Source organism: Chanos chanos, chromosome 5 (genome assembly GCF_902362185.1).
Source record: "Chanos chanos chromosome 5, fChaCha1.1, whole genome shotgun sequence".
NCBI classification, from domain to species: domain Eukaryota; kingdom Metazoa; phylum Chordata; class Actinopteri; order Gonorynchiformes; family Chanidae; genus Chanos; species Chanos chanos.
The window spans coordinates 42,674,791-42,699,044 of record NC_044499.1 but is presented as its reverse complement, the minus strand read 5'-3'; the positions used below and the strand labels follow the sequence as shown (position 1 = coordinate 42,699,044).

Sequence of the window (24,254 nt, the reverse complement as noted above, 5' to 3'; positions counted from 1 at the left end):
AGATCTCAAGAACGTTTGACACACCATTATTTATACGTGATTTAAGTGTCCTCTAATTTCCCCGTGTGTAGTTAATGACCTAACTACTGCTTAGGTTATTCGTACTCGTAATGCCCTTAATGTCTGTATGGGAGAATATTGTGACAGATGCCACTGCCTGTCTATTGCAATGTACGTAAGTAATCTGCATCTGAGAGCTGTAATCATGTAACTCTAAAGAAGCTACACTGTGTTTTATAACTGTCAGGTAATTGTATGTTGTGTAGGCATACCTGAGAGCATTTGTTAGAGATACCAGGTTTTAATTTAATACCTTTAAATTTATTTTCACTATAACATTAACTCATGCTGCATATTTTAGCTCTGACACTAGTATACCTGAGTAATTTCAGTTAGCACCTGATGATTAACTGTTCATATAACTGGGGTATTGAGAGGCTCTGAAGTGGAAATGGATTGAATGGCACTGTTCCAGCAGGCCACTGTGCACACCAGTGTAAACAAATAGAATTTAGGGGCCGAGGCGTCATTTCACTCTGCCACAGCAAAATGATTTTCTTTCACTGATGCAACAATAACTTTCGCGGACACAGATATTGGGAGCAATGTGTTACATATTTGTATAGATATGCTTCCACCTCTCCTCCTCTCTCCCTCTCTTTTCTTTCTCTGCCTTCCCCTCTCCTGTCAGTTGTATTGGAGCAGAAACTTTGGGGTTTCTTATATTCTGAGGTTATAAACTATGGAAGAGGCTGCATCTGGTCAGAACTGGGCATATTTGTTAATTCATTGCTCTCTCCTCCTTGACCTGACTAAGCTGTCCCTCTGAGATCAGAGTACTCTTCAAATCCTGCTTTCTCCTTACCTGCTGTCAGAGATGACAGTACAACCAACTTGACATGTAATAGGGTGTGTGTGTGTGTGTGTGTGTGTGTGTGTGTGTGTGTGTGCATGCACATTTGTGTATGTGGGTGTGTGTGTGTGTGTCCCGTCTACTGGTTACTCATTAGGCTGTGTGGATTCTCAGGTACCCCAAGGCTAAATGTTGGATGGGACAGTTTCGGTCTCTCAAACAAGAAGACAGACAGAAACTACTTGTGAAGCATGGACACTGGACACACACTCACATGTACACACACACACACACACACACACACACTCGCATGCACACATACAATCACACACTCAACTTACCTTGTTTTGAATCTGAGCATCTTTCTCCTGTAGTTATTGGACTGCTGACAGGAGCTGTCTCTGCCTCCTGCTCTGGCTTTAGTGCTATGATGGATGTTTAGAGAGGATAAATGGCATAATACTCACACTCTGTGATACAACCTCCAGAACGGAAGAGAACAAATATTACTACACACAGTAGTAATTTTCTTTCCCTTTGTCCAGAGATACAGTCATTATGTAGTATTTTTGAGTGGAACATCAGTGGTGGTGTGTTAGGTATAGAAAAGTGAATAGACTTCATTAATGTAGTTTCTCTGGCACATATAGGAAACTGATTACAGAGAGAACAGCACACCTGCATTTTTATGTGAGCGTAATTACTTGCATAATTTTGTATACAATCAAACATGGCGTGTTGCAGTGTTGTATAAGAGTGTGTTAATGAATGCATATTGTATGCAAATAAATCAATTTGGTTGAAGTTACATGGCAGTTTCAGTGGTTTGCATATGAAGACAAGTTTTAAGAACTTTTTTGCATCGTTGATGGTTGGGCAACAAAAAAGTGATTTATGTACATGAATCTTCCAAAACATTATGAATACCGGCCTAAAACTGTGCCGTAATTTTTCTCCTATTCAGACCTCACAGTCAGCTTTGGTCATCTGGTTGGTAAAATATGAACTGGTGCAGATTTTTACCTGGTGAACAAGGAGCATGTGAAATTAAGCAAAAACAAAGCAAGAAATGAGATTTTACAGTATCCACAGCTCTCACAATCTGGTGCATCATCTGTGCCTTGTCTGTACCCCATCCAAAAAGAAACTGAGCCTCTCAGATGCCAGTTTACTCAAGCACATAACCCAGTGTGATCCAGCCATTTCCTCAGCATGCACATTGCTCTACTGAGATCTATGTGCTTTTTGATGTTATAAATTTTAACATTTATACACATTATCAATACGCGGTGAAATAAACGTATCTGGTATTTAGTGTTCATAAGACAAAGTGGCACTTTATCGAGGACTGATATTTAAAGTGCACTTAAATGTAAGTACGTGCAACGGAAGTGACCAGACCTAGAAAGGTCTTAGTGTGACATTAAGTATGATGCTATTAAAATCGTTTTTCTATTAATTGCATTTTATTTTATTATTTTCTATTACCATATGAAACAGACGTGCTGGAGGCATTTTAATTCTGTACAGTTCGGATGAGTAACTACTCTATAAAACACCCATGAAACTCTCTCCTCTCCCAGGGTTATTTAATGCCTTGTGTTGTTATGTTTGCATATTCAGTATCTTTACTCTTTAATAACACACTATGCATCCTCATCATCTGCTGCATATGAAAAATCTTATGTAAGTAGGAGTCAAAGGTGAACATAGAGACCAATCATTAAAAAAGGTTTCAGTGACTCACAGGATTTTAGTAATTGCAGAGCGAAACATCTTCATCAGCCAAAACAAATTCCAGAGCACTTTGTCATGTATGGAATCGGTGAGGTGTACTGCCAGGGTTTTTTGATCAAAGAAAATCTGTGTTTCTGTTTGACTGCGTTTTTCTTGGTATTTAGCTATTTTCTGGGTTTTTTTTCACTCATTATGCATTATTAATTTTGGCTCCAATCTCTCGTTTCTGTCTTTTTTCCTCAGGCATTTGTGAGAAAAACAATCATGGACTTCAGAATGGTTTTGACATAATGATTCTTAATTACAGTTATTACTGATATGCCATTCAAGTGTGATTGCCTTCACTCATTTGGCTCTGTCTCTTCAAATTGCTTTCACTCACTGGTCTAAGTGTGTGTGTGTGTGTGTGTGTGTGTGTGTGTATGAGAGAGAGAGGGAGAGAGAAATAGAGAGGGAAGGCAAGAGGCCATTGTCAGTGGTCTGCTTTTGTTGTTAGCTGTTTGAGTTCTATTTTGGAGTCTGAGAACTGTATCTTTAGTCTTACTTTGCAGACCTTTTTTCTCAAAATGAGCAGCATAATAGAGGAATTTTCCTAACCTTCATAACTGAAGACTATAGCCTCAGACTTTGGAGGGCAGGAATACACTGTGAGGTACAGGACATAGAGTGTTGAGAAACAGTTGGGCTCTTTCATCTTTGTATGCATAACCAGATGCGTTTAATTGTTGTAAACCATACCGTGAGCTCGGTCATTTGTTTGATGCATCTGCATTTGATAACATAGCAGAATGTTGCAGCACTTTTTCCGCAGTCATCTACACTTTCATCAATACCGCTTCCTTGATCTGTATTGGTTATGTTCACTAGGGGACAGTTCAACAGACAGCGAATAGCTAGTGGATGTCATAGACTACGTGTGATTGACTGTCCTCTGTTATTAACCACTCATTTTTCTCACATATGTTTTCCTCCTCTGAGGGAGATGCGGAGAAAGAGAGGGATGCTGATATAAAATGGGGGAAACAGCTCTTCGTTACCGTTAACCAGTTGTCAGTTCCCATTATGCTCAGGGTTATCCGAATGTCTCTGCCTTCAGCACACAGTCTGGATAAATACTACAGCTATGGGCTACAGGAACAGTTAGTGAAGTTTAAAAGTTTGTTCATGTCAGGATATTTTGGACTGACCATGTCAGCAATTTGGTAGTAGTTTAAATTTGAACTTATAAATATTTTTTAGATGTTAGATTCACACAGTATGTGTCATATCTGATACCGTAAACTGAGTGTATTTGATGCAGTATGCTGCATGATCTGAACTCTATATTGCATTTCTTTTACCCCATATCTCTCATTGGTATGCGGTGTGTCTCTAGCTTCTCTCAGAATATAAATGTCGCTCACACTGATGATTTAATTAGCTGGTCTTTTGTTTACTTTCTTTAACATACAAACACTCATAAATTTAAGTCTTCTGTCACACACATTTATTCAGGCCCTAGGCTGCGAGGCACTGATAAAGACTGCCTCCATTCAGGCTCCTGCACCTCCACTTACAACACATCTCCCGGTTTGTTTGGACAGCCAAGGCTCCGGGGAAATGCTAGAAAAAGAGGAGGCTAAACAAGCGTTTCTCACGTTGCTGGTTCTAATTACCTCTTATTATGCAGCCCTCACGGCAATGCCCCCCCCAAAAGAAAAAGAAAATAGACAAAGAAAGGGCTAAATCCAGAAATAAACTGGAAGATAAAGGCCAGCAGTGGGTGGGCCTGAAAATAAAATAAAAAAAAAAAAAGCCTGCTCAGAGTCATTTATTCTGGGAGACAAGGAAATTAAAGGCCTAGCCGTTCACCAGATGACATAGTCTGCTGGGAATTCAAGCTGTGAATGTTCCTGTGTCAACTTACAGTCAGGCTTATATTCATTTGTAACTAAACGAATGTGAATACATTGAACTTTCTCACCTCACCTCACCTCTCCTCATCTCACCCCTGTGCCTGCAGAAAAATACAAAAGTGTCGATGTTTTTAATAAAGCCTTTTTTTGAAAAAATGATTTTTACGTCATGTGGCGGTGTACTTACCATTTACGTTAACTCTTTCCTCAGCTCTTCTTCTACTATACGATGTTACAAACAAAGCTTCCTTTGACAACATTCAGGTGAGAACAACATTTCTTCATAACATTTTTTGGTTAATTTTGTCTATATGGGACATGTTAATGATGAGGAATTCTTAGTTCCACAGAAGTCTACTAACTGGCATTTGGTTAATTATCGAATGGACTTCTACACTAAGAGAAAACCAGTAGCTCTTGTTCAGCTGATTCCAAAATGACTGGTGTGTCTTGAGAGACCAGTGTGTTGTACATAGCAGCTTTCAGAAGGACTGAACTATTTTACTTGACCTCTCTCTCTCTGACACACCACCATTGGCAGTGTGATGGAATGCTGTTACTATGGTAAAATGTACCCACTCCACAGGCTTTCATCTGTCTCCATTGGTCTGACATAATTTATCTCTCTTTTAGTAGCTTTTATTACTGAGCTATTAAGAAGTACACTGCGTTAGTCTTTTTGATGAATACTTTTAAAGTATGCAATCATGCCATAACATCTTGGCTTAACTCTGCTCAGTGAGCATTTGCATTTGCAGAACAGTTGTGTGTGTGTGTGTGTGTGTGTGTGTGTGTGTGTCCTTTCATTAGAATAATTGTGTGACATATGTCTGTGAATACCTATGACACTAATGATTACTTTTTATTTAATTTAACAATTAAATTGGGCTATTCTTTTAGATAGTTTAAACCTGACCTTTAAATGTGCATGTGTGTGTGTGTGTGTGTGTGTGTGCGTGTGAGAAAGAGAGCAAGAGAGAGAAAGCGAGTGAGAGAGAGAGAGTTTGAGAAAAGGAAAGAAAAATTGATATTGATCGCAATATTTGCAGCCAGCTGCTGTGCTGGACGAGTGCGAGATACACAAAAGATAGACACAAAGAGGTACTTGAAAATGAATAGAGGTTACAGTTTAATAGTTTTAGCTTCAGAAAGATGCATTAGAGCCACCTGTTCTCCAGGCTGTACCTGCAGCTGGAACTCTTGTTATTAATGATTCACACAGAAGTACCATAAAACCAGGGAATAACCCCTTTGTCTCCCATTTATTCTCAAAGATGACTTCATACCCTTGTGCAGTAATACTATTTCTCTCTCTCTCCTTCTTTCACACACACACACACACACACACACACACACACACATACACACACACACACACACACACACTCAGATACACAGACTTATAGGCCCACTCAAACTTTGCATTTCTGTCTTAGCCAAACACTAGACCCTCTGAAGTCTTGATGTGCATTCACACGCTCTTACGGTATTTGCGTTTCAAGCGAAGTTCATTTGCTGTTTCCTATGCACAGTCATGAGAGAGAGATGAAGTCTGTATGTTTTTGTGTGTGTGTGTGTGTGTGTGTGTCTGTGTCTGTCTATGTACCGCTTTATTGGTTTAGTTTTGCTTTTTTTCACAATACATTTCATTGCTTTTAAAAGCAGTAACATCATTGTAGCTCTGATTCTTAAGCATCTTATTAATCCCACATTTTTCCTCAAAAGCAGATTCTGTTTTCATGACCTTGACTGTTTGTATTGGTATTGCTAGTCTAGGTCTGTTTTCAGTAGCATATGTACAACAACAAACTGAACATAATGTGCTTCTGTGTTCCATCAAAGAAATACGAAGAGCTGTTCACACATGTGCATAGATGCATACATGGAAATACCTTCACAAACATACAAACACTATGGATAACAGTAAAATGCTAAAAATGTAAAATGCACAAAACTGCTGGCCATTTTGAACACGAGATGTTTCTCACATATTTTTTTTTTTAGTTTGTTTTGTTATTATTATTAAACTTATTTGTATGTTTCTGTCCTTGTGATGTGTGAGTTTGTCTTCAGTTTTCGATATGTCCTGTGTGTTAATGTCTTGGTAATGTCTTATTACTGCTGCACCCACGTTGCCTGTCTGGCACAATAATGACTCGCTTCCTCGAATTTCTGTGCAGATTAAAACTATCTCACCCTTACGGCACATCCATCTAGTCTTTCTGCTCCGGCTGCGGCCTATCACTGGGCAACAGAGAACCTCGTGTCAGCTGAAGATTTGATTTGTGCACTTGTCACAATAACATTCAAATCCTTTAAATGGCAGACACACTGAGACTCCCTGCTCTGTGTGTGTCCTGAAAGGAGGCAGTCTGTTTGACAGTGGAGCACTCTGACATTCAAAAGTTCCCCACTGTGACACGGACTCAGTCTTTTCTTTTATTTCCATCATTGCTGTAGATGATGCTAATATGCATGGTTTCTGGTATTCTGGGATTTTCCAAAAAGCTATTATTCTAATCAAGGTTCTCTTTTATTTGGTGTTTTGCATTGTCTGTTGACACTTTTTAATATGCTGTTCTGAAAGGCCTTGGTTGTTATGCTTGTGAGTCATGCTGTGTGGTGATTGACCAACCACTGAGAGCAGAGTGCTTTTTAGAAACAAGTTTAGAGGTCTCAGTTCTATACATAGATGATAATATTCTTTCCCTTTGAGTCAAAACTTTTCAGTTGAGTGTATAAGCTTTCACAGAATATTTCTTATAGACTGTCCATTTCTTCAGAACTTAAGATGATGCAGACAGTGCTAAGAGACTTCTACATACATCCAGTCTGATGGTTTCCATGGATTACGTTGTAACAGTAGATTCAATGTGGCACAGGGTTTGGTCGGTGATAAATTGTAGTTTCTGCAGGTCTGCATGCAAAGAAGCTCATTTTGTAATGAATTTGGCCGAAAAGCAAATGTCATCACAACACCAGCTTCCAATTAACTTTTGGTTCAGTCCCTCCTAGCTGGGCTTCCTTCTGCCTTTCCTGACTATTAGTTTCTCTTGTTGCTCATTATTACAGGCACTGTGACTCGTATGGATAGAGACCTTTGTTGATTCTCCAGTTTGTGAGGTCTTGAGTGTTGGCACCGGCACCATACCTAGCCTTAGTTCCTGAGAAGTGTTTATGTTAATTGTCTGTGTATAATCCTTGTTTTCTTACTTGAAACGTGATTCTAGTTAATGTTATGATGATTACCCTGTTTATGAAATGACAGTTATTGAATTCCTGCCTGTTTTACCCAGGATAGTTTTGTCTAAGATTTGGATTTGTTTGACTTTAATAAGCATTGGATAAACAAATGGATTAGTGACTCTCCTCATCACAGTCATGATAAAAACACCTGTTGGTGTGGTTTTAAATTTTCATACCGAAACATGAAAAATAAAAAAAGCTATGAACTTAAAATGTTGAGTACATGCTGCCTTTTGCAAAGCAAGCACAAAGACAGACTGAAATGGAATCATATTAGCTTTTTTCCTCTCATCCAATCCAAAACGGAGTGTCAGTACTTAATCTTAGTTCTTATCAGCCACCCTCCTGCACCCCTTGTGATGAGTTCTGCTCTGAATCCCTGCTCTGAACTGAGATCAAGCTTGTGTAGCATTCTGATTGGATTAACAAAAAAGATTTGTTCAGTAACTCCTTCCTATGGGAAGTTTCTCAGGTCATTTTTATCTCGATCAAGTATGGCTGATAATATATATTGGTTGGATTTGTAAGACTGAGTGTTATGTAGTCTTTGTAGTCTTCATGTAGTCTTTGAATTCAGTTATGTAGTCTTCATGTGGTCTTTGAATCCAGTTCCTGAGAAGAAAGGCTACCCTCTATTCATCTGGGTACCAGTTGATAGAGTCCCTGCACCTCACAGGAACACCAAATCAGGGGGATTTGAACAAATAATGAAGTGTGATTAAGTTAAGGTTAAGGTTAAGTTGCTTTTTTAAGAATCATAGTAACATAAGCCGCTTGTGGGAATACTGTTTGTTTAGATGTCCTGAATTGTTTAGTGTTCTGTATTGTCCAGACACTCTTGAGAGACTGAACCAGGGCTCCAGCAAGAGGAAATCCCCTAACTGCTCTTAATAAAGTCTGTGAGCAATGATATTTTCCTAAACAGGCAATTAAAGGAATGCCCGAGTGCACAGTTTGAAGTTTTTCTTGGTAATCCTACATGACTGGCTCTCTCCTCCTCTTCTCCCCTTCATGAACAGTGATCTGAAAAAGAGTATGTATCTGTATCCAGGTCTGGCATTTCTGACATCACTCATACGGTCCTTTCAGGTCAACGAACACAAGGACGCTCTTTATGAAAAGTGCCTGTTGAAAGGCACTTAAGATCTGATAAGGATCTTGATGAGCAGTAAGATCGGTGTGAATGTTTCACCTACAGAAATGGTTTTACCTAATGAAAGTTTTTTTATTGGAATTATAATGATTTAAGATTTAGCAATCCAGAAAATCACAGGAACCTTTGATAGCTCATGACAGTATGAAATGAGGTTTTGCTCTGATATAAGAGATTATTAGGAGAGATAATGGATTGTGATTCAGTAGAGACCTAGGCTATGTAATGCTAATTCCAGTCAGATATAGTGAAGGCGTGGTCAATTGAATATGGTGCTACTGTATCAGTGACTGAATTCTAACTGTGCTGCTCTATCACAGTAATGTTGTGGCTCAGATGGAAAAGTCCAATCTCAAACCGCTATGACAGGCCAGGAGAAACAAACAAATACACACACAGGAAAGCACACACACAGCAGACGACCCCGCAAACCATCCCGGAGCGAGGCACTTTTTCAATTTCCCCTCACGGATACCATCGCGGTTGGAGAAAATGTGAAATCAAACACAGTTTTGCCCATTTTCAACCTATTCATCCCAAGTCTGGAACCCAAACTGGACTGAGAAACCACAGATGGCTGAGCTACAAGAGAACCCAGCAGTCATATCGTCACTGTAAAAAGTGACAGCCCCTAATCGATCAGCGTCAAAATTTGGTCCCATTATCAGTCCCACTCCTCTGCAGCCCCAGGCCTGTCCACTTGAGGAGTTATGATAACACTGCGTGCCGGTTGCAGGAATACTAATGTTCATGTGAAATCGTTAGGACATTTCTGTCTTTCTGGCTGCCTGCTATCCCATATTCACCATTCAACTGGAGCAAATGTCTTTCCTGCACTAAGACCTTGTCTGGCAGCGTTTGCCTTTCCGTTGATAACCCCTTACAGCTGCGGCATGTAACCGAAGCGTTACTCAGGTAACTTAACGGAGAGAGAAGCTGCTCTAACGTCCACATGGAGGCTGCTTCACCCCAATCAATTAGTGTAACAGAGAACACAATGCTCTCTGTTTTCAGGTCATATTGTGTATTTCTATGTGTCTCTTAAGGCCCACGACTGTTTTGTTTCAGTACACAGTGTGCATACTCATCCCGTGAACTATCAGTATGCACATACACACACTTATGCACACACATGTGGTAGTACTGGTAATGAAACACATGAAACATGATGTTTCATCATGCACGGTGACATGCTATACATGTGAGTGCTAATGATAGTACAGCAGCACGGACTGAAAGCCAAGAATTCATGGAATAATCGTGAGTCAAAACTGGTTCTTGTCACAGTACTGCAAACATTTAAGTGTTTTTTGATTTTGTTTGTTTTAATGTTTCAGCAAGAACTTTTCAGGGTGTTACTAATGCAGTAGTGAGTACAATTATGTTATCTGGAAGTGCGATAGATGCCGACATGGCAATGAAAAGAGTAATGGCAGTAATTGTGGTTATTTTTCCGTTATCAGTGGGCTTGCAATTTTTCATGTTTTGGTTTTCAGAACCCACCTTTGATGTAATCTGCACATATTGCCAGCTCACTCACGCATAACAATTTGATGAATTTTACCTTAGAATGCCTTGAGCAGGTCAGTCTCATACTTAGATATTTTTCAGAGAAGATAGTTTTGCTTCTCCTGGCCGGTAGCAATGGGTAATGCATTTTTCATGAAGGGCTCAGAAGAGAACCACACAGACACAAATCAATGGAGATAGATGATGTCTCTCAAACATTCTCCTGGGGAGATTTGCCTGTTTCATTTGCTTCTCTTATTGCCTGGCAATCCACCCTATCGTCGCCGACAGGCCGCACTGTCCTCAGTGCGTATTTTATTCAGCGTGGTGTCCAATGCAATCTAAGACATTCATCAAATTAAAGGCAACATCACCGCAGTGTTTGAAACATCCTTGAAAGTTTTCACGCATCTATTCATCCCTCACTGAGAAACATGATGGAATGCAAATGAAAATAATATAATAGTGTGTGTTATCTAATCGCTAGACTGACATCACCATTTTCTGTATCATTTCTGCTTTAGTAGTTCAGATTTAAGAAAAAAAAAATAAACAAGTAAATAAATGTGATGACGGTGATGGAAACAATTCACTGAGTGGTCCTTTTAGCTAAAGAGCATACTTTTTTGTATTCTGAAATGTGTTTGGATGCAATAACTGTGCTGTCCACTGTTTTAAATTACACAGAGAGCCAGCAGTAGGTTAAATGTAACCACAGATCTGAAATTCATCCAATCCCTCCATTTTACAGAGCTGTGGAGAGTCCTTTAAAATATTCATGAAATATTCAACAGGCCATTTAGTTTAGTTTAATACATTTATATTTTGATGTTGTCTGGATGGTACATTTCTCCAGATGGCTTGTCTGACTTTCACATCATTTGAGCCAGATACGTGAAGCTCAGTTTTTTTTCTTTCTTTCTTTCTTTCTTTCTTTCTTTCTTTCTCTTTTTTTTTTTTTTTTTACTTTTTTTGGTTCAATACATTCAGTCTCAATTGGTCTCTTTGCTGAATCACTTTACTCTGAACTATTCTGTTTCAGCTTCTTCCATATTTATCAAATACATTTGATTTCTCTGTTTACTGGAGGTGATTAGTGTCAAAATGTGCCCTCTTCATGTGATATTGTGTTATATGTTATAGGTTATATGTGCTATATTTCATTAGACTGAATGTGTCACCCCTTTATAACATCTAACTCATTATAGTAAAACAGAGTATAATTTGTACCAACTGAATCTCACGTTTTTATGAGAGTGTCATATAAATCTTTTATCAATGTGGAATATAATGGGAGCCTTTGCCCTCTTAATTTGTCTTTGATAAATCAGACTATGAAGGACTTATCCTTTTTAAGCGAACTAGGCTTCTAGACTGGAGGGTGAGACTAATATGTTTAGTGTGAAGCCTTTTGTCCTGCTTCTCTGTGAGAGCTCGTGTAACCCCACTCTGCTGTGGGGTTCAGTGTCCACTGACAGGCACAGAGAGCTTTTATGGTGCTGTTGGTATATCTGGATAGACATTACAATGTTTCTGTTTATGTACGCTGAGCCTCTGTGTTATCTTTCCTCAATATCTTTGATTTACGTACGCGCGCGCACACACACACACATACACACGCACACACACACACACACACACACACACACACAGGCACACACGCATGCATGCACACACACACACACACATGCACGCACGCACGCACACACATACATATACTCTCAGAAATATCCCCCATAGTTTGCTTGGTTCCTGGGGGACAGAAGCTCATTTGTAGCAGTGAGATGGACAGGCTCTTTTACACTACCTGTGGGATACTGATATGATCTGTATGCTGATCATCTCACCTGCGGAGAGCGGTGCGGAAATGAAGTGTAACCGGGACGTTTGTGTATACAGCTCATAGTCACACCACAAGCATGACTCACCGCTCATTCTGCACAAGGAAATGAGGCACCCCCTCTCTCTCTCACAAACCCCATTATTTCTCTCACATATTCCTTCTGAGACCCTCTCTAACTGTGCGTGTTTGTTTATAGTGTCGACAACTGACATCCATCATTTACAGCCATAGGCTGTAGGAACTTCTTTCTCTCACCTCTCTCAATAAATTGGACTATTATACATCTAGTTTCACACATCTTCACAGGCCCTCGAAGATGCCTGTTTTAAAATGAAATAGCTTTTGATATTTAGAGAAAAATTATGCAGGACATAAGAGCTGAACAAGGTACTGTTAAGCATCATAGTAGCCACAGGTCATAATTCTGCTTTTTTTTTTTTTGCTGTTGTTATTGTTCCTCTTATTTTTTTGTCTTTTGTTACCTTGGCCGGTTTAGTTTTGAATAAATGAAGGGAACCAGCGCTTTTTTGCCCCCACTCTTCTTCTACGTTGCATAATAAGAACAGGGTGTATGAAATGCTTTGAAAGCCTTTTTTTTTCATGTAAAAATATGACCCCCCCCACCCCCAGTTTGCTTTTGATTGGGGCTGTTTTCTCCGGGCCATTACAAAACCTTTAGCCTATTTCTTTTTCTTTGTTTATTTTTTCTCTCTTACTTGCACCCCTCTCTTCCTTATCCCTGCCCTCCTCTGGCAAGAACAACATTCTTCTTTTTTCTCCTTTTTTCAGCAATTAGCAAAAACGATCTTATTTTACCTGCTCTGACCTTATCAGAGAAGATTTCCAGACGGCATCCAAAGGCCATAAGAAGTCACATTAATATGTATAAGACAAGTGCTTTGAGACTGGGGAATAAGAACTTGTTGCGTCAGACATGGTGACAGGTGTTTTTTTCCCCCCTCTCTCATCTCTTTTGTTACTTGCAATTACTCCCTAAGATAAATTCACGCTACGGACTGTGAAGGACTGCAGTAGTTTTGTGGTCACGTGAGGTCACAGTGTTGTCAGTATGATTCTTGCCATGCAAAAACACTGCAGCTCTTTCATTATGTATTGGACCATAATTGAAATGAGATGGTCCATGCACTGAACCCCCCCCCCCCCCCCCCGCCCCCCCTTCATGTTTGCCGTGTGATTGGAACAGTTTGCCAATTACAACATTTTCACATGTGAATGGATGCGATTTGAATCGTATCAAATGTTTCATTCAAAAACCTGTTGGGTGTCGTTTCAGCGAACATTCTCTGACAATCTGTTGAAAAAGCAACAGAAGGTGACTAAACCACTGAAGTGTTACTTTCATTATTTCTGTGGCTTTATGCAACTATCTCTCATGCCTGTATCTGCTATCTCTCATGCCTGCAGCATAAATCTTAACACATTCAGAAATTACAGCCTACTTTTTTTGCATGTGTGTTTTTGGAGATTCCCAAGGGGTGAGACCCAGATTCTGATACTTCTCTTCGGGGGTTTTAATCAGTTCTTGATTTGCATTCTTTTTTCTTTTCATGTTCAAGTTGCACTGCATTTCCAAGTATTTAATCTTTCATAGGGAACCGCAGCCTCTGTAACACTCCTGTCCCCAGCAGCTACCATTCCTCAGCCTGGTCCAAACTCCACAGCCCTGTCAGTCTGGTCCAGTCTCCAGAGCCCTGTCAGTGTAGTCCACTCTCCACAGCCCTGTGCAATCACCTTTTCTATTGTACTGAAACAATATCCCTGATTACAGCAACACAGCATGTCATGCGGTCTGACTGACTGACTGCTGAGAAAGAGCCTGGTCCATCTAGAGAATTTACATACGATAAGTGTGTCTGTCTCCTATAGGAGATCCACCATGTAATTACACTTTAGGTAGAGATAAGGTGAGAGTGCTTTTTAAATTGTAATTGTACAATACGAAGCATATTGTAATTGTAAAGCTAATTCTTAGATAAACGAGCACACTGTCCAAAATAAATTCACTGCTCTGTTCAAAACGATTGAGCAAATAATTGTGAGTGATTTTTGAGGAAAAATGGAAGAATGCAGGTGATACAGTTCATAATTATTTTGTTAAATTCTGATTTCTTTAAATTTACTTTTCATTATTTCGTACTCTTAACTCTATGGTTAATTTGGATTAGAATGATAAATGTAAATGTCATATTCAAGTGATTTTGCATTGGTGCAAAGAGGGACTTGTGTAACTGCATGATCATTGGTCCATTATAGAAATGTGGTTTGATATCATGCCAGGATCAGAGGGGCATGGAGAAACCGTGGTTCTCTGAAAATTAGTCATTCAGAGAGACTGTGTGCGTGCGTCTCTGTGTGTGTGTGTATGCGTGTGTTGTGTGTACGTGTGTGTCTGTGCGTGTGTCTGTGTGTGTTTTGGCAGGGGTGATGGGGTTGTGGGAGGGGGGGGGGGGCAGGTAGGTAGGTAGGTAGGCAGGTTGGTAGTAAGGTGTTGGACAGTAGGACAGCGAGAGGCAGATGGAAGGTCATGGAGCGAGAGAGAGGCATGTGTGAAACACAGCATGGAGCCATGGACAGCAAAATGACTCAGAGTCCTCTAGCTTGCAGATCCTTGGTTGTCTGTTTTGCTCGAGGAAGACCGGTCCTGCCCACCAGCTGTTTTTTTTTTTTTTTTTTTTTGTTTTAGACTTCAAAACTAGCTTTGAAAGATTCACAAGGAAAATTGGTTTATCTCCTCTCTCCCGGGTTTCTCGTTCTGCCGCTCTGTCTCTTAATCTCCTCTTCTCTTTTTCCCTCTCTCCGTTTCACTCTTTTGTCTCCATGCCCAGACGGCCTCCCCTACCTCTGCCTTCATCTCTCCATTCAGTCTGTGTGTTTGAATCACACTCTTGCAAAAAGCAAAATTCCAATATAGCAGTGTCTTCTCTCATGGCTGAGGTTTTTCAACCTTTCACTCACCTCCTTGTTTTTCACCCCCCCCCCCTGCTTTTTCTGTCTCACCTTTCATTGTAGGCTCTATTCTTTCTCTGTGCTGACTCCCTTTATCTGTTTGGTTCTTACTCTCTTCTGTCAGCTCTGAAGTTACTGCCATACTTCTGTATCCTAATTTGTCTGACGAAGCCTTAATAGTTACATTTGCATTTGTTTCAAGTGTTTAAATTGAAGTGTTCAATGTAGTGTGTGAGAGAGAGAGAGTGTGTGTGTGTGTATGTGTGTGTGTGTGTGTGTGTCCCCAGTCAGACTTGCTTTAATTGGAGGTGAAGGATGTTTTGCTCCAGTGACTGTGTGAGGAGTAGATTGGTTGAAAGTATGACTTTGTGTCCGTGTGAGCGAGCAGCGCAAATCCCTTCCTGCTTTCGTGTCAGAAAAAGAAAAAGACATTCAATAAGTCTCAAAGCTTTGAGCTGTTTCTCTCTTCAACTCACAGGTCAAACCAGCCATGGTCTCACAAATCTGTCTCTCTGCTGTCACAGACAGCCAAAGTCCGACGCTTTCAAGACACTTTAAATGTCACAAGGACAGGCTGACTTTCTTTTAGTGCTGTTTTTATGGTTTTACCCTGACTGGTCAAACATCTGCATTACTGCCCTTCAAAGCTCTCCGGCAATCCAGTCTCAGAACGGAAATATCGTTAGTGTTTTTCCATTAAGCTTATCCTAGTTTCTTTTGAAAAAGAAATATGCATATGAAAACCGCTGTCCTTGGGTAGTTCAGCTTGGCTTTGTCACTCTTGTTTTGTCACTTTACATCCCAGACCGACCAATAAAAAACTCATCGTTTCTGACAGTGTTTGCCACCACAGTAGAAACCTTCCACTGCTAACAGTGTTCCTAGGCAAAATCCTCCTATAAATGCATTGAATCTTAAAAAAGAAAAGAAAAGAAAACAAAAAGAAACTGAAGTAAAGCTAAACAAAATAAAGCTTTTGTTTCATTCTCTGCCTTTTAGTTAGGAAGAATATTTTTTCTGTAGTCATGCTTCAAGTTTTTTTTCTTTCTTGTTTTGATGTGGCTTTGATGCACACAGCTCAATACTCAATCTCAGTAATAGATAAACTGTCATAAATGAATTTGACTTTCATTGGCGCAGCGAACTTTTTGAGCCTATGTGACGCACAGTTCTCAACCACTTGGTTTGTCATCTTATTGTTGTTGTTGTTGTTGTTGTTGTTCTTCTTCTTCTTCTTCTTCTTCTTGTTATTGTTGTTGTTGTTGTTGTTGTTAGTAGTAGTGGTAGTAGTAGTGGTAGTAGTAGTAGCATTAAAATTGTTATTTGCTAACTTGATTCTGTCTCTGAGCACCTTGTGGGATGTGTTTTAGGAGCAGGATGATATTGACAGCCAAACCTTTCTTTTGAAATCACATTCAGTAGTACAGACCTGGAGGAGCCCTGGTGAATGATGCTGTATTAACAACAGAGGAAATGGAATTACAAGGCGATGTTTCTCTCAAACGGTCGTGTTTGTAATAGGCTGAGTAATCCTATTTGGACCGTCACATCACAGCACAGTAACCTCTCCACAGGTGGGGATTATAAGACTTCCACTAGATGATGAGCATTTTCATAATCTGAGCGTGCGCGCGCGCGTGCGCGTGTGTGTGTGTGTGTGTAAGAGAGAGAGAGAGAATTTGTAAATAAACAGAGTGGGATGCGCATAGTGCAGATGTTTAAGAGTTGTTTAGGCAGGTGAACTCAAAGGAGACTTATCTCATCCGTTCCTCTTGCTGTCTGCTTACTCTGGTATGGACAGCATTCACTTTAGCACCGACGGTATGACATCATTTATTCAGCGATCACATTCAATACACAACCGCAATAACTCAGTCCTATTCTGACAGTCCACAGTACTATCCAGCATAGCCCCTTCTGCCTCTGCCCCTGCTGCCCGGCATAAATCAGAGCTCTTAGTGGACCCCGTCTGTATTCACACTGGCCTTGTTGAGCATGATAAAGCTTTCAGCCCTGCTATCTTTGGGGCAGTGAAGACACAGCGGCTCTACTGCATCACTGGAGAATCTGAGGAAAGACCTCATTATTTAAGACTGCATCGCTCTGAAAGTGGGCAACATACATCCCTATTAGCATTTCCTCACCGCAGGAATGCCAGGAGCATTCATAAACATGGGCCGCGCGGCCTTTACATTCTGACTAGCGGCAGCCTTCACCGCTATGGCAGTCGTGGTTCTTTCGCCGTCACTGTATAGCATTGCTTTCTGTTAATAAAGGCTGAGAATTTAGATGACCTTTCTGGGGAAATGATAAAGTAGCAGGACGTATAGAAATAATAAAAGGCCACGATTTCGCAGCGTCGGTTTTATGGCGATGAGACAAATTAATTGTGCTAATTTTCACAATTTATATCCGTACGCACACTTATGATCCCTGAGACATCCATCAGTTAGGGAGAAATGCCCTTTTCTCCGTGGTGTGGGGAGAGGTCGCAGTGCTGACACAAAATCACAGGACAATGGCTGAGGATCAATCTTCCAATTTTCTTCTCTTTTTAAAAAGAGAAGTGTGTGTCTGTGTGTGTGTGTGTGTGTGTGTGTGTGTGTGTTTGTGTGTGTGCCTGCGCGACTGTGTGTGTGCACGTGCGTGCGTGTGCATGCATGTGCATTTGTGCATGTTGGCGCTTGTGTGTGTGTGGGAACACAGCGTGTGTGTGTGATTCTGATGAAAAATCCACACGGACAAAAACCACTGATTAATAATTAGAGGGTGGATGCCAAGCAGTGCCGTTGTGGGAAAAAAAAAGCGACAGGTGGAGAGGTGATGTGTGTGCACGTTTGTAATGTGTGCCTGGGTGTATTGTGTATCTGTGTATGTGTGTACGTGTGCGTGTGTGTGTGTGCGTGTGTGTGTGTGTGTGTGTGTGTGTGTGTGTGTGTTTGTGTGTGTGTGTGTGTGTGTGTGTGTGTGCGGCTTTCTCTCTGTCTCATTCTGTCCTAGTTTGCATTTTAAAAGCATCACAGTGCTACTCAGCAGACTGTCATCAAAGGCAATAAGAGGAGCAGCGTGGCTGCTCGTTTCCCTTCAGACAGGACCTGCTGTAGAGGAAGATGCAGAGAGAGAGAGAGAGAGAGAGAGAGAGAGAGAGAGAGAGAACCTCACAGTCAGTCCCTGTTATGAGCCAGGCCAAGGGAGCGTGGGAGGGATGACACATTTAGCAATAAGAGTTTGGTCCATAATACTGATGCACAAACAGGGAAAAAAGAGAGGGGTGGAGAATAGGAAAAGCACAGATAAATTGGACTGTATGTGTGTGTGTATGTGTGTGTGTGTGTGTGTGTGTGTGTGTGTGTGTTTGTACACACAAAACCGAAAGAATGTTTTGAATGAATAAGTAAGGGAGTGAATGTGTGTATATCACAGTCCTAAAGTGCACTTTGTGGGAGAATCATGAGATGACAAAAGTTGAAAAGAACTGGTATCTGTAGCTTTGACAGAGAGAGAGAGAGAGAGAGAGAGAGACAGAGAGAGTGAGAGAGCGAGAGCAGAGAGCTGTTTGTTCGATAGGTCTGATGAGAATGTAAGTGTGGAATAATAAGTGGTTGGAGAATAGGTGGTATAAAATAACAGCAGAAACTGTAATGTGAACATGTGTGATGTACAATATGTATTGCTATAAGGGAGAGCTTCCCTGAAGCGAAGGCATGAAGCGATGTATTAGCAGTTCCTCAGAGTGATATAGATACTCATAACACTCGCCCTCTGAGAGAAAATGAACGAGGTGAAAATAGTTTAATGGAGAATAAGAATGCATATGTGGGTGGATTTCTTCCTGTTAGCAATGCTGGAACATCCAATCTTTCGTGTGTGCGCCAGTGTGTGGTGAATGTATTAGATATACATAGGCACATGATCGTCATATCATCTTTACGCTGTGGCTGCCTTATATATCAATTATCAACACGTTTGTGTGGGAGAAGTGTGCCTCAGATGTCGTGGTCATTCATTTTTTCAGTTGTTATCTTCCATATCTCACCTGAGGTGCCTGCCTGTTACATTTACATTTGGTTTTATTTTTCTGTGCTCTTCTGCTCAATGCAGAGTCGTTTTTACCATGTAGCTCACATGTAATATTATAACAACATTATAGCATCACTTTATGGTATCTTTTTCTGGTTCGGTGGTTCTCCATGCCATTATATGCTGAGCTCTGGAAGAGAGATCTGTGCGTGTGTGCATGTGTGTATGTGTGTGTGTGTGTGTGTGTTTTTTTCTGTCTGTTGGACCCTAGAGGTGTTCTGCTGATCAGGCCTCGTTATTTGGCTCAGTGTGTCATAAAATTTTATCACTTCAATAATTTCTCACTTTCAATATTAGCATGAGGGCTTTCATTAACCTAAGGTCAGTGTCTGTGCCCAGAGGGATTTTCTCTCTCTCTCTCTCTCTCTCTCTCTCTCTCTCTCTCTCTCTCTCTCTCTCTCTCTCTCTCTCTTTTTTTATTAAGGTAAGATAAATTCTAATCTTTCTCACCTGTCTAACCCTCTTTATCTGATCACTTTTCACTCACGCGTCCCTACATTTTCATTCATCAGACATTACAGTCAAATCCTGTCTCTTGAGGTACTTTACTCTCTCTCTCTCTCTCTCTCTCTCTCTCAGGCTTGGCTCACAGAGATCCATGAGTTTGCCCAGCAGGATGTGGTGCTTATGCTGTTAGGTAACAAGGTGAGTGAGTCACATTGAGATTCACATTCGACCCACCACGGCCATAACCTCACACAATCTTCTAAAAGAACTGTCTGGAATTCTCCCTGTTGTGCACTGTTACTCAGTGAATTCAGGCTCTCTCTGGAATCCACCACAGGTTTTTTGCTTCATGCATTCAGCATGAACCAGATGTAAGAAGTCAGTGTTGTCAAAATGATAAAACACTGTTTCTAACAATTATACTGTTACGTTTGTTCTGGTAAAATGAATGGGGATAAAAAGTAACAGCTAATCTGTATGTTGTGGTATTATATGGTGGTGTGAGATAAGGATTTCTGATATGCTTCTTGAATTGACTGTGTTCCAGGCTGATGCCACACATGAAAGGGTTGTGAAGAGAGAGGAGGGTGAGAAACTGGCCAAGGTGTGTTAACCTGAAAACACACAATCACACACACACACACACACAAACACACACACACACGCAAACACACTCACACAGCTTGACACTCACAGACACACACACACACACAGCCTTTTCTTATGCGTCATAATTCAGACTGCATAGTCCGAGACTACGTCGCCATTGATTTTTTTTAAGCAGGTCGAGCTTGCACCACGTGCAACCCATTTAAACAGAAATGCAGCGAGAGGACTGACAACACACCCATGGCAAATGAGTCTTACTCAGCCAGATTTCTTGATTTAAATATTCATACCAAAATTTGCCTTTGTGTCTGTGTGTGTGTGTGTGTGTGTGTGTGTGTGTGTGTGTGTAGTGGTGGTGGTTGGGGGGGGTTATTTCTCTTGCTGGCGTCAGCTGGCTGGCTAACTTGATTTTCCAGGCAGGTGCACTCAGCTACATTCACAGGCTTGTAACAGTAAACACGAATACACAGTGAGTGGTTAAATGCAAATCACATGCTTTTTATACCCGCTTTCATTCACTGTGAGTGGAGGCCGATTTTAAATGAGTCATCTCTCTCACACGGGCACACAAACACAAAGGGCCACAGGTGAGTGGACAGACACAGACACAGACACAGACACACACACACACACACACACACACACACACACACACACACACACACACTCTTTCACCCATTCAGTATGTATATTTAAATTGTTTTTGCGAACAGAAAATGAGAAAATATGACTGTGTTATATATCATTGTGTCGGATACACTGCAGGAGTTCGGGGTTGCTTTCATGGAGACCAGTGCTAAATCTGGCCTGAATGTGGAGTTGGCCTTCATTGCCGTGGCAAAGTGAGTTTGTGTCAATCAGAAAACCTTCATTCGCATAACTAGGTTCACAATTACGCCTTCACATCGACATCTAGACAGCCTGTTATCAAAGGCCAGGCTTACTGACACTTCGCAATATGACAAACAAGATGCAGGTTAATTGCTGTGTTCTCTGCATGCACTCATCCATCCTTCAAATGTCATCGCTCAATATCATTGTTCAAATAAAGACACCCTCCCCACTCTACTTCAGACTCTACTTTTGCTCCCCCCCCCTTTTTTTTTTCTATTGTAGGGAATTGAAACATCGTGAGATGAAGGAGCCTAATGAGCCAAAATTTCAGTTGCAAGAGTATGTCAATAAGGAGATGAAGGGCGCTGGCTGCTGCCGCTTCTAAACGCTAAAGAGTATTTTCTGTGGTGTGCGTGCGCGCGCGTGTTTGTCTGTGGATGTCTGTGTGTGTATTTGTCCAGTTTGGGTTATGTATGTTTTTGTTTTGTCTGTTTTATTTTTTCTTTCCTCTCGTAGAGATAAGTTAATGTTTTGTGATATTGTGAAATCAGACTCTGTGCTGTCTTTCAAACTTCACTTGCTTCCGAGTACCCAAACAAACGCTGAAGCTCACATTGCGCATGCAACCCAAGCTATAAAATTCTGCTCAGAGATGGAGGGATGTTCATCTTTTGAGAATTAGTTTTCTGCCCTCAGCTGCCCTTGACTTGACTTACTGACCCTGTGAAATCTCACTCCCAGTCTGAATCAGGGCACCAGTGGCATTGGTCTGTCCTTGGAGGTTCTTGAATCCATGACCTTAAGGCTGGAGTCAGATGAGCACAGATTGAGGCGTGACCTTTCACTAGCTACACTTCTACACTTTAAGGGATAATGCTTTGAGTTATGTGCCTTTGTGTGCTTTTGCTGTTGGTTTGTGTCCTTTGCTTTTTCCTTACCCACCTCTCCATGCAACTGTGAATGTATCTCTCAAATGAGCATGACACACATACAGACACAACACACGCACCATTATCTTATTCCACAGAGCTATTCACAATAGTCATATACACTTACACACTCTCATTCTAAACCTTGAACAGCTAAAAGAAAAAAAAAATGTGAATGGTATTGTTTTTCATTGTCTTTGTCCAGTTTTAATTTTTCTGTTTCCGGTGTTGATCTGCAATCCTTTATACTTTTGGGCAATATAATATAAATGAATGTATGTTGTATAACTGACATGACATCATCAGGCGCTTCTAGGATTTATTAACTGTAAATGGATATTTGTTGTGGCCTCTCAGAAATCATGTCCTGTGAAGTAGGTAATGTTGAGGAATAGAAGTAGCATTATGATGTAATGTTTAATACTGACATGAAATTGTCAGTAAACTACAAATGCATATAGATGGTGGTGATGTAGTGTCATGATAAGATGTTTTTGTTTGTTACATGTAATGTGTTGTACAGAATATTGGGTAACACCTCCTATGAATTCCATATGCAGAAGTCTTCATGAAATCATCTACAGGACATTATAAAACCTTTGTAATACCTTACAATGCCTAATATATCCCTAACCATGGGGAATAGCATGTTTAGCTGAGTCTAAAAGCACACGCAGTCTATTTTATACCAAATACCATCCCTTAAAATGCATAAAACTTACAAAAATTAAACATGCATATTAAAAGTGCAGTTTCTCAAACTATGTTAGGAAAACCTTCAGCTAGACGTGCCCCACAGTTTAAAGTGAGATAATAGTAGTGTTACTATTACATTTTACATTTGCATTTCAGCTTGACTAACATTCAGCTGAATGGCACTAAAATAGAATCAGAATAAACAGGCTGTCATTTCACAATCCCACCACAAGAGACACTGTCTTAGCAAGGCCTGTCACGGTGCAATTTCACCAGGCTTCAAAAAGAGCCTGTTCTTCTTTTTTCTTTTCTTGCGTACAGCTATGAGTGCCATTATGAAGTCCCTCACATGAAATAAAATAGAAAAGAAAGAAAGCATGAGTCAAGGTACTTTGCTTATGTCAGTGCTGCAGGAAAGTTTTCAAACAAAAATGCCAGCATCTTGTTGTCAAGCCAACTATGGCTTACATCAGTCATTCATTAATAACTGCTGAATTAAGTTCATTAAAAATGTTGTCTTATGAGGATATCATAACACAGGAGTAGGAGTTCTAACTTTTAATGACTTGTAAGCACATAACTATAACTATAACTGCTAGCATGACATGTTCAGCTCTATGTGTCTTTTACATGTCTGCATATGTCTTATTTGTGTAGTTGTGATGTAATGTTTTATCGCTGTATGCAGGCATTGAAAGACACTATGAAAACTTTATAATTTATGTTCAATGCTATTATAATACAATCTGCATATAGTATTTGTAAGAAGTGTTACGAAATGTTAATTATAAACGCAACTGATTATTTCATTAGTTAGGGAGAGCACTTGTATTTTAATACATGTCATTTTGGTCAGTGCTGACAGATTTCTCCTTGTGTTTCATTTGATTTTAAAATTTAGTGGAGCAAATGCAAGGAGAAAATTATACGTCTAGTTTCTTCTTTCTGATCAAGAAAAACTTTATACTGACTCGCAATTTTTAAAGTTGCTTCAATAACTACATTTAATATACATAAAAACATATTGGATAGAGTTGCCAAATGTACAGTAAGCTTCTTGTTTTTTTTTTTGTTTTGTTTTGTTTTTCTGGTTCTTGATTTTGTACCTTGGAAATATTGTGACTATAATTATAATTTGTACAGCATTTCCAGAATGTAGGTCATTTTGATTTATTAATGAAAGTGTGTGCTGACTTATTTGAATTTTTTTCAGGGTTTTTATGTAACTTATATGGCATTCACAACAATAAAGTTTACTGTGAAAAGAAATTATTTTTTCCTGTGTAGATGTCAACATGTTTTCTGCTAAATGTAAGTTGACAGTGCCCCCTGCTGGACTTAGCTTTATATTACAGTAATTCTTCATCTCTCATAAGCACATAGGCCCTGTTTACACTTTGCATTAAGATCCAATTTTGGTGATCCGATCACAAGTGGACAGCTCAAAAGTACAGGT

General features: G+C 40.2%; 1 protein-coding gene across 1 annotated transcript in view; it reads left to right on the top strand.

Moving 5' to 3' along the window:
- The window catches only part of rab26 (RAB26, member RAS oncogene family), a 43,292-nt gene extending 21,720 nt beyond the window's left edge, over positions 1 to 21,572 (top strand). The window contains exons 5-9 of the mRNA XM_030775436.1: positions 4,697 to 4,749; positions 19,863 to 19,928; positions 20,278 to 20,334; positions 21,105 to 21,181; positions 21,456 to 21,572. Coding sequence (XP_030631296.1) covers positions 4,697 to 4,749; positions 19,863 to 19,928; positions 20,278 to 20,334; positions 21,105 to 21,181; positions 21,456 to 21,558 — 356 coding nt within the window. The 3' untranslated portion in view covers positions 21,559 to 21,572. The remainder of the gene's footprint in view (positions 1 to 4,696; positions 4,750 to 19,862; positions 19,929 to 20,277; positions 20,335 to 21,104; positions 21,182 to 21,455) is intronic.
- Positions 21,573 to 24,254: the final 2,682 nt, after the last annotated feature.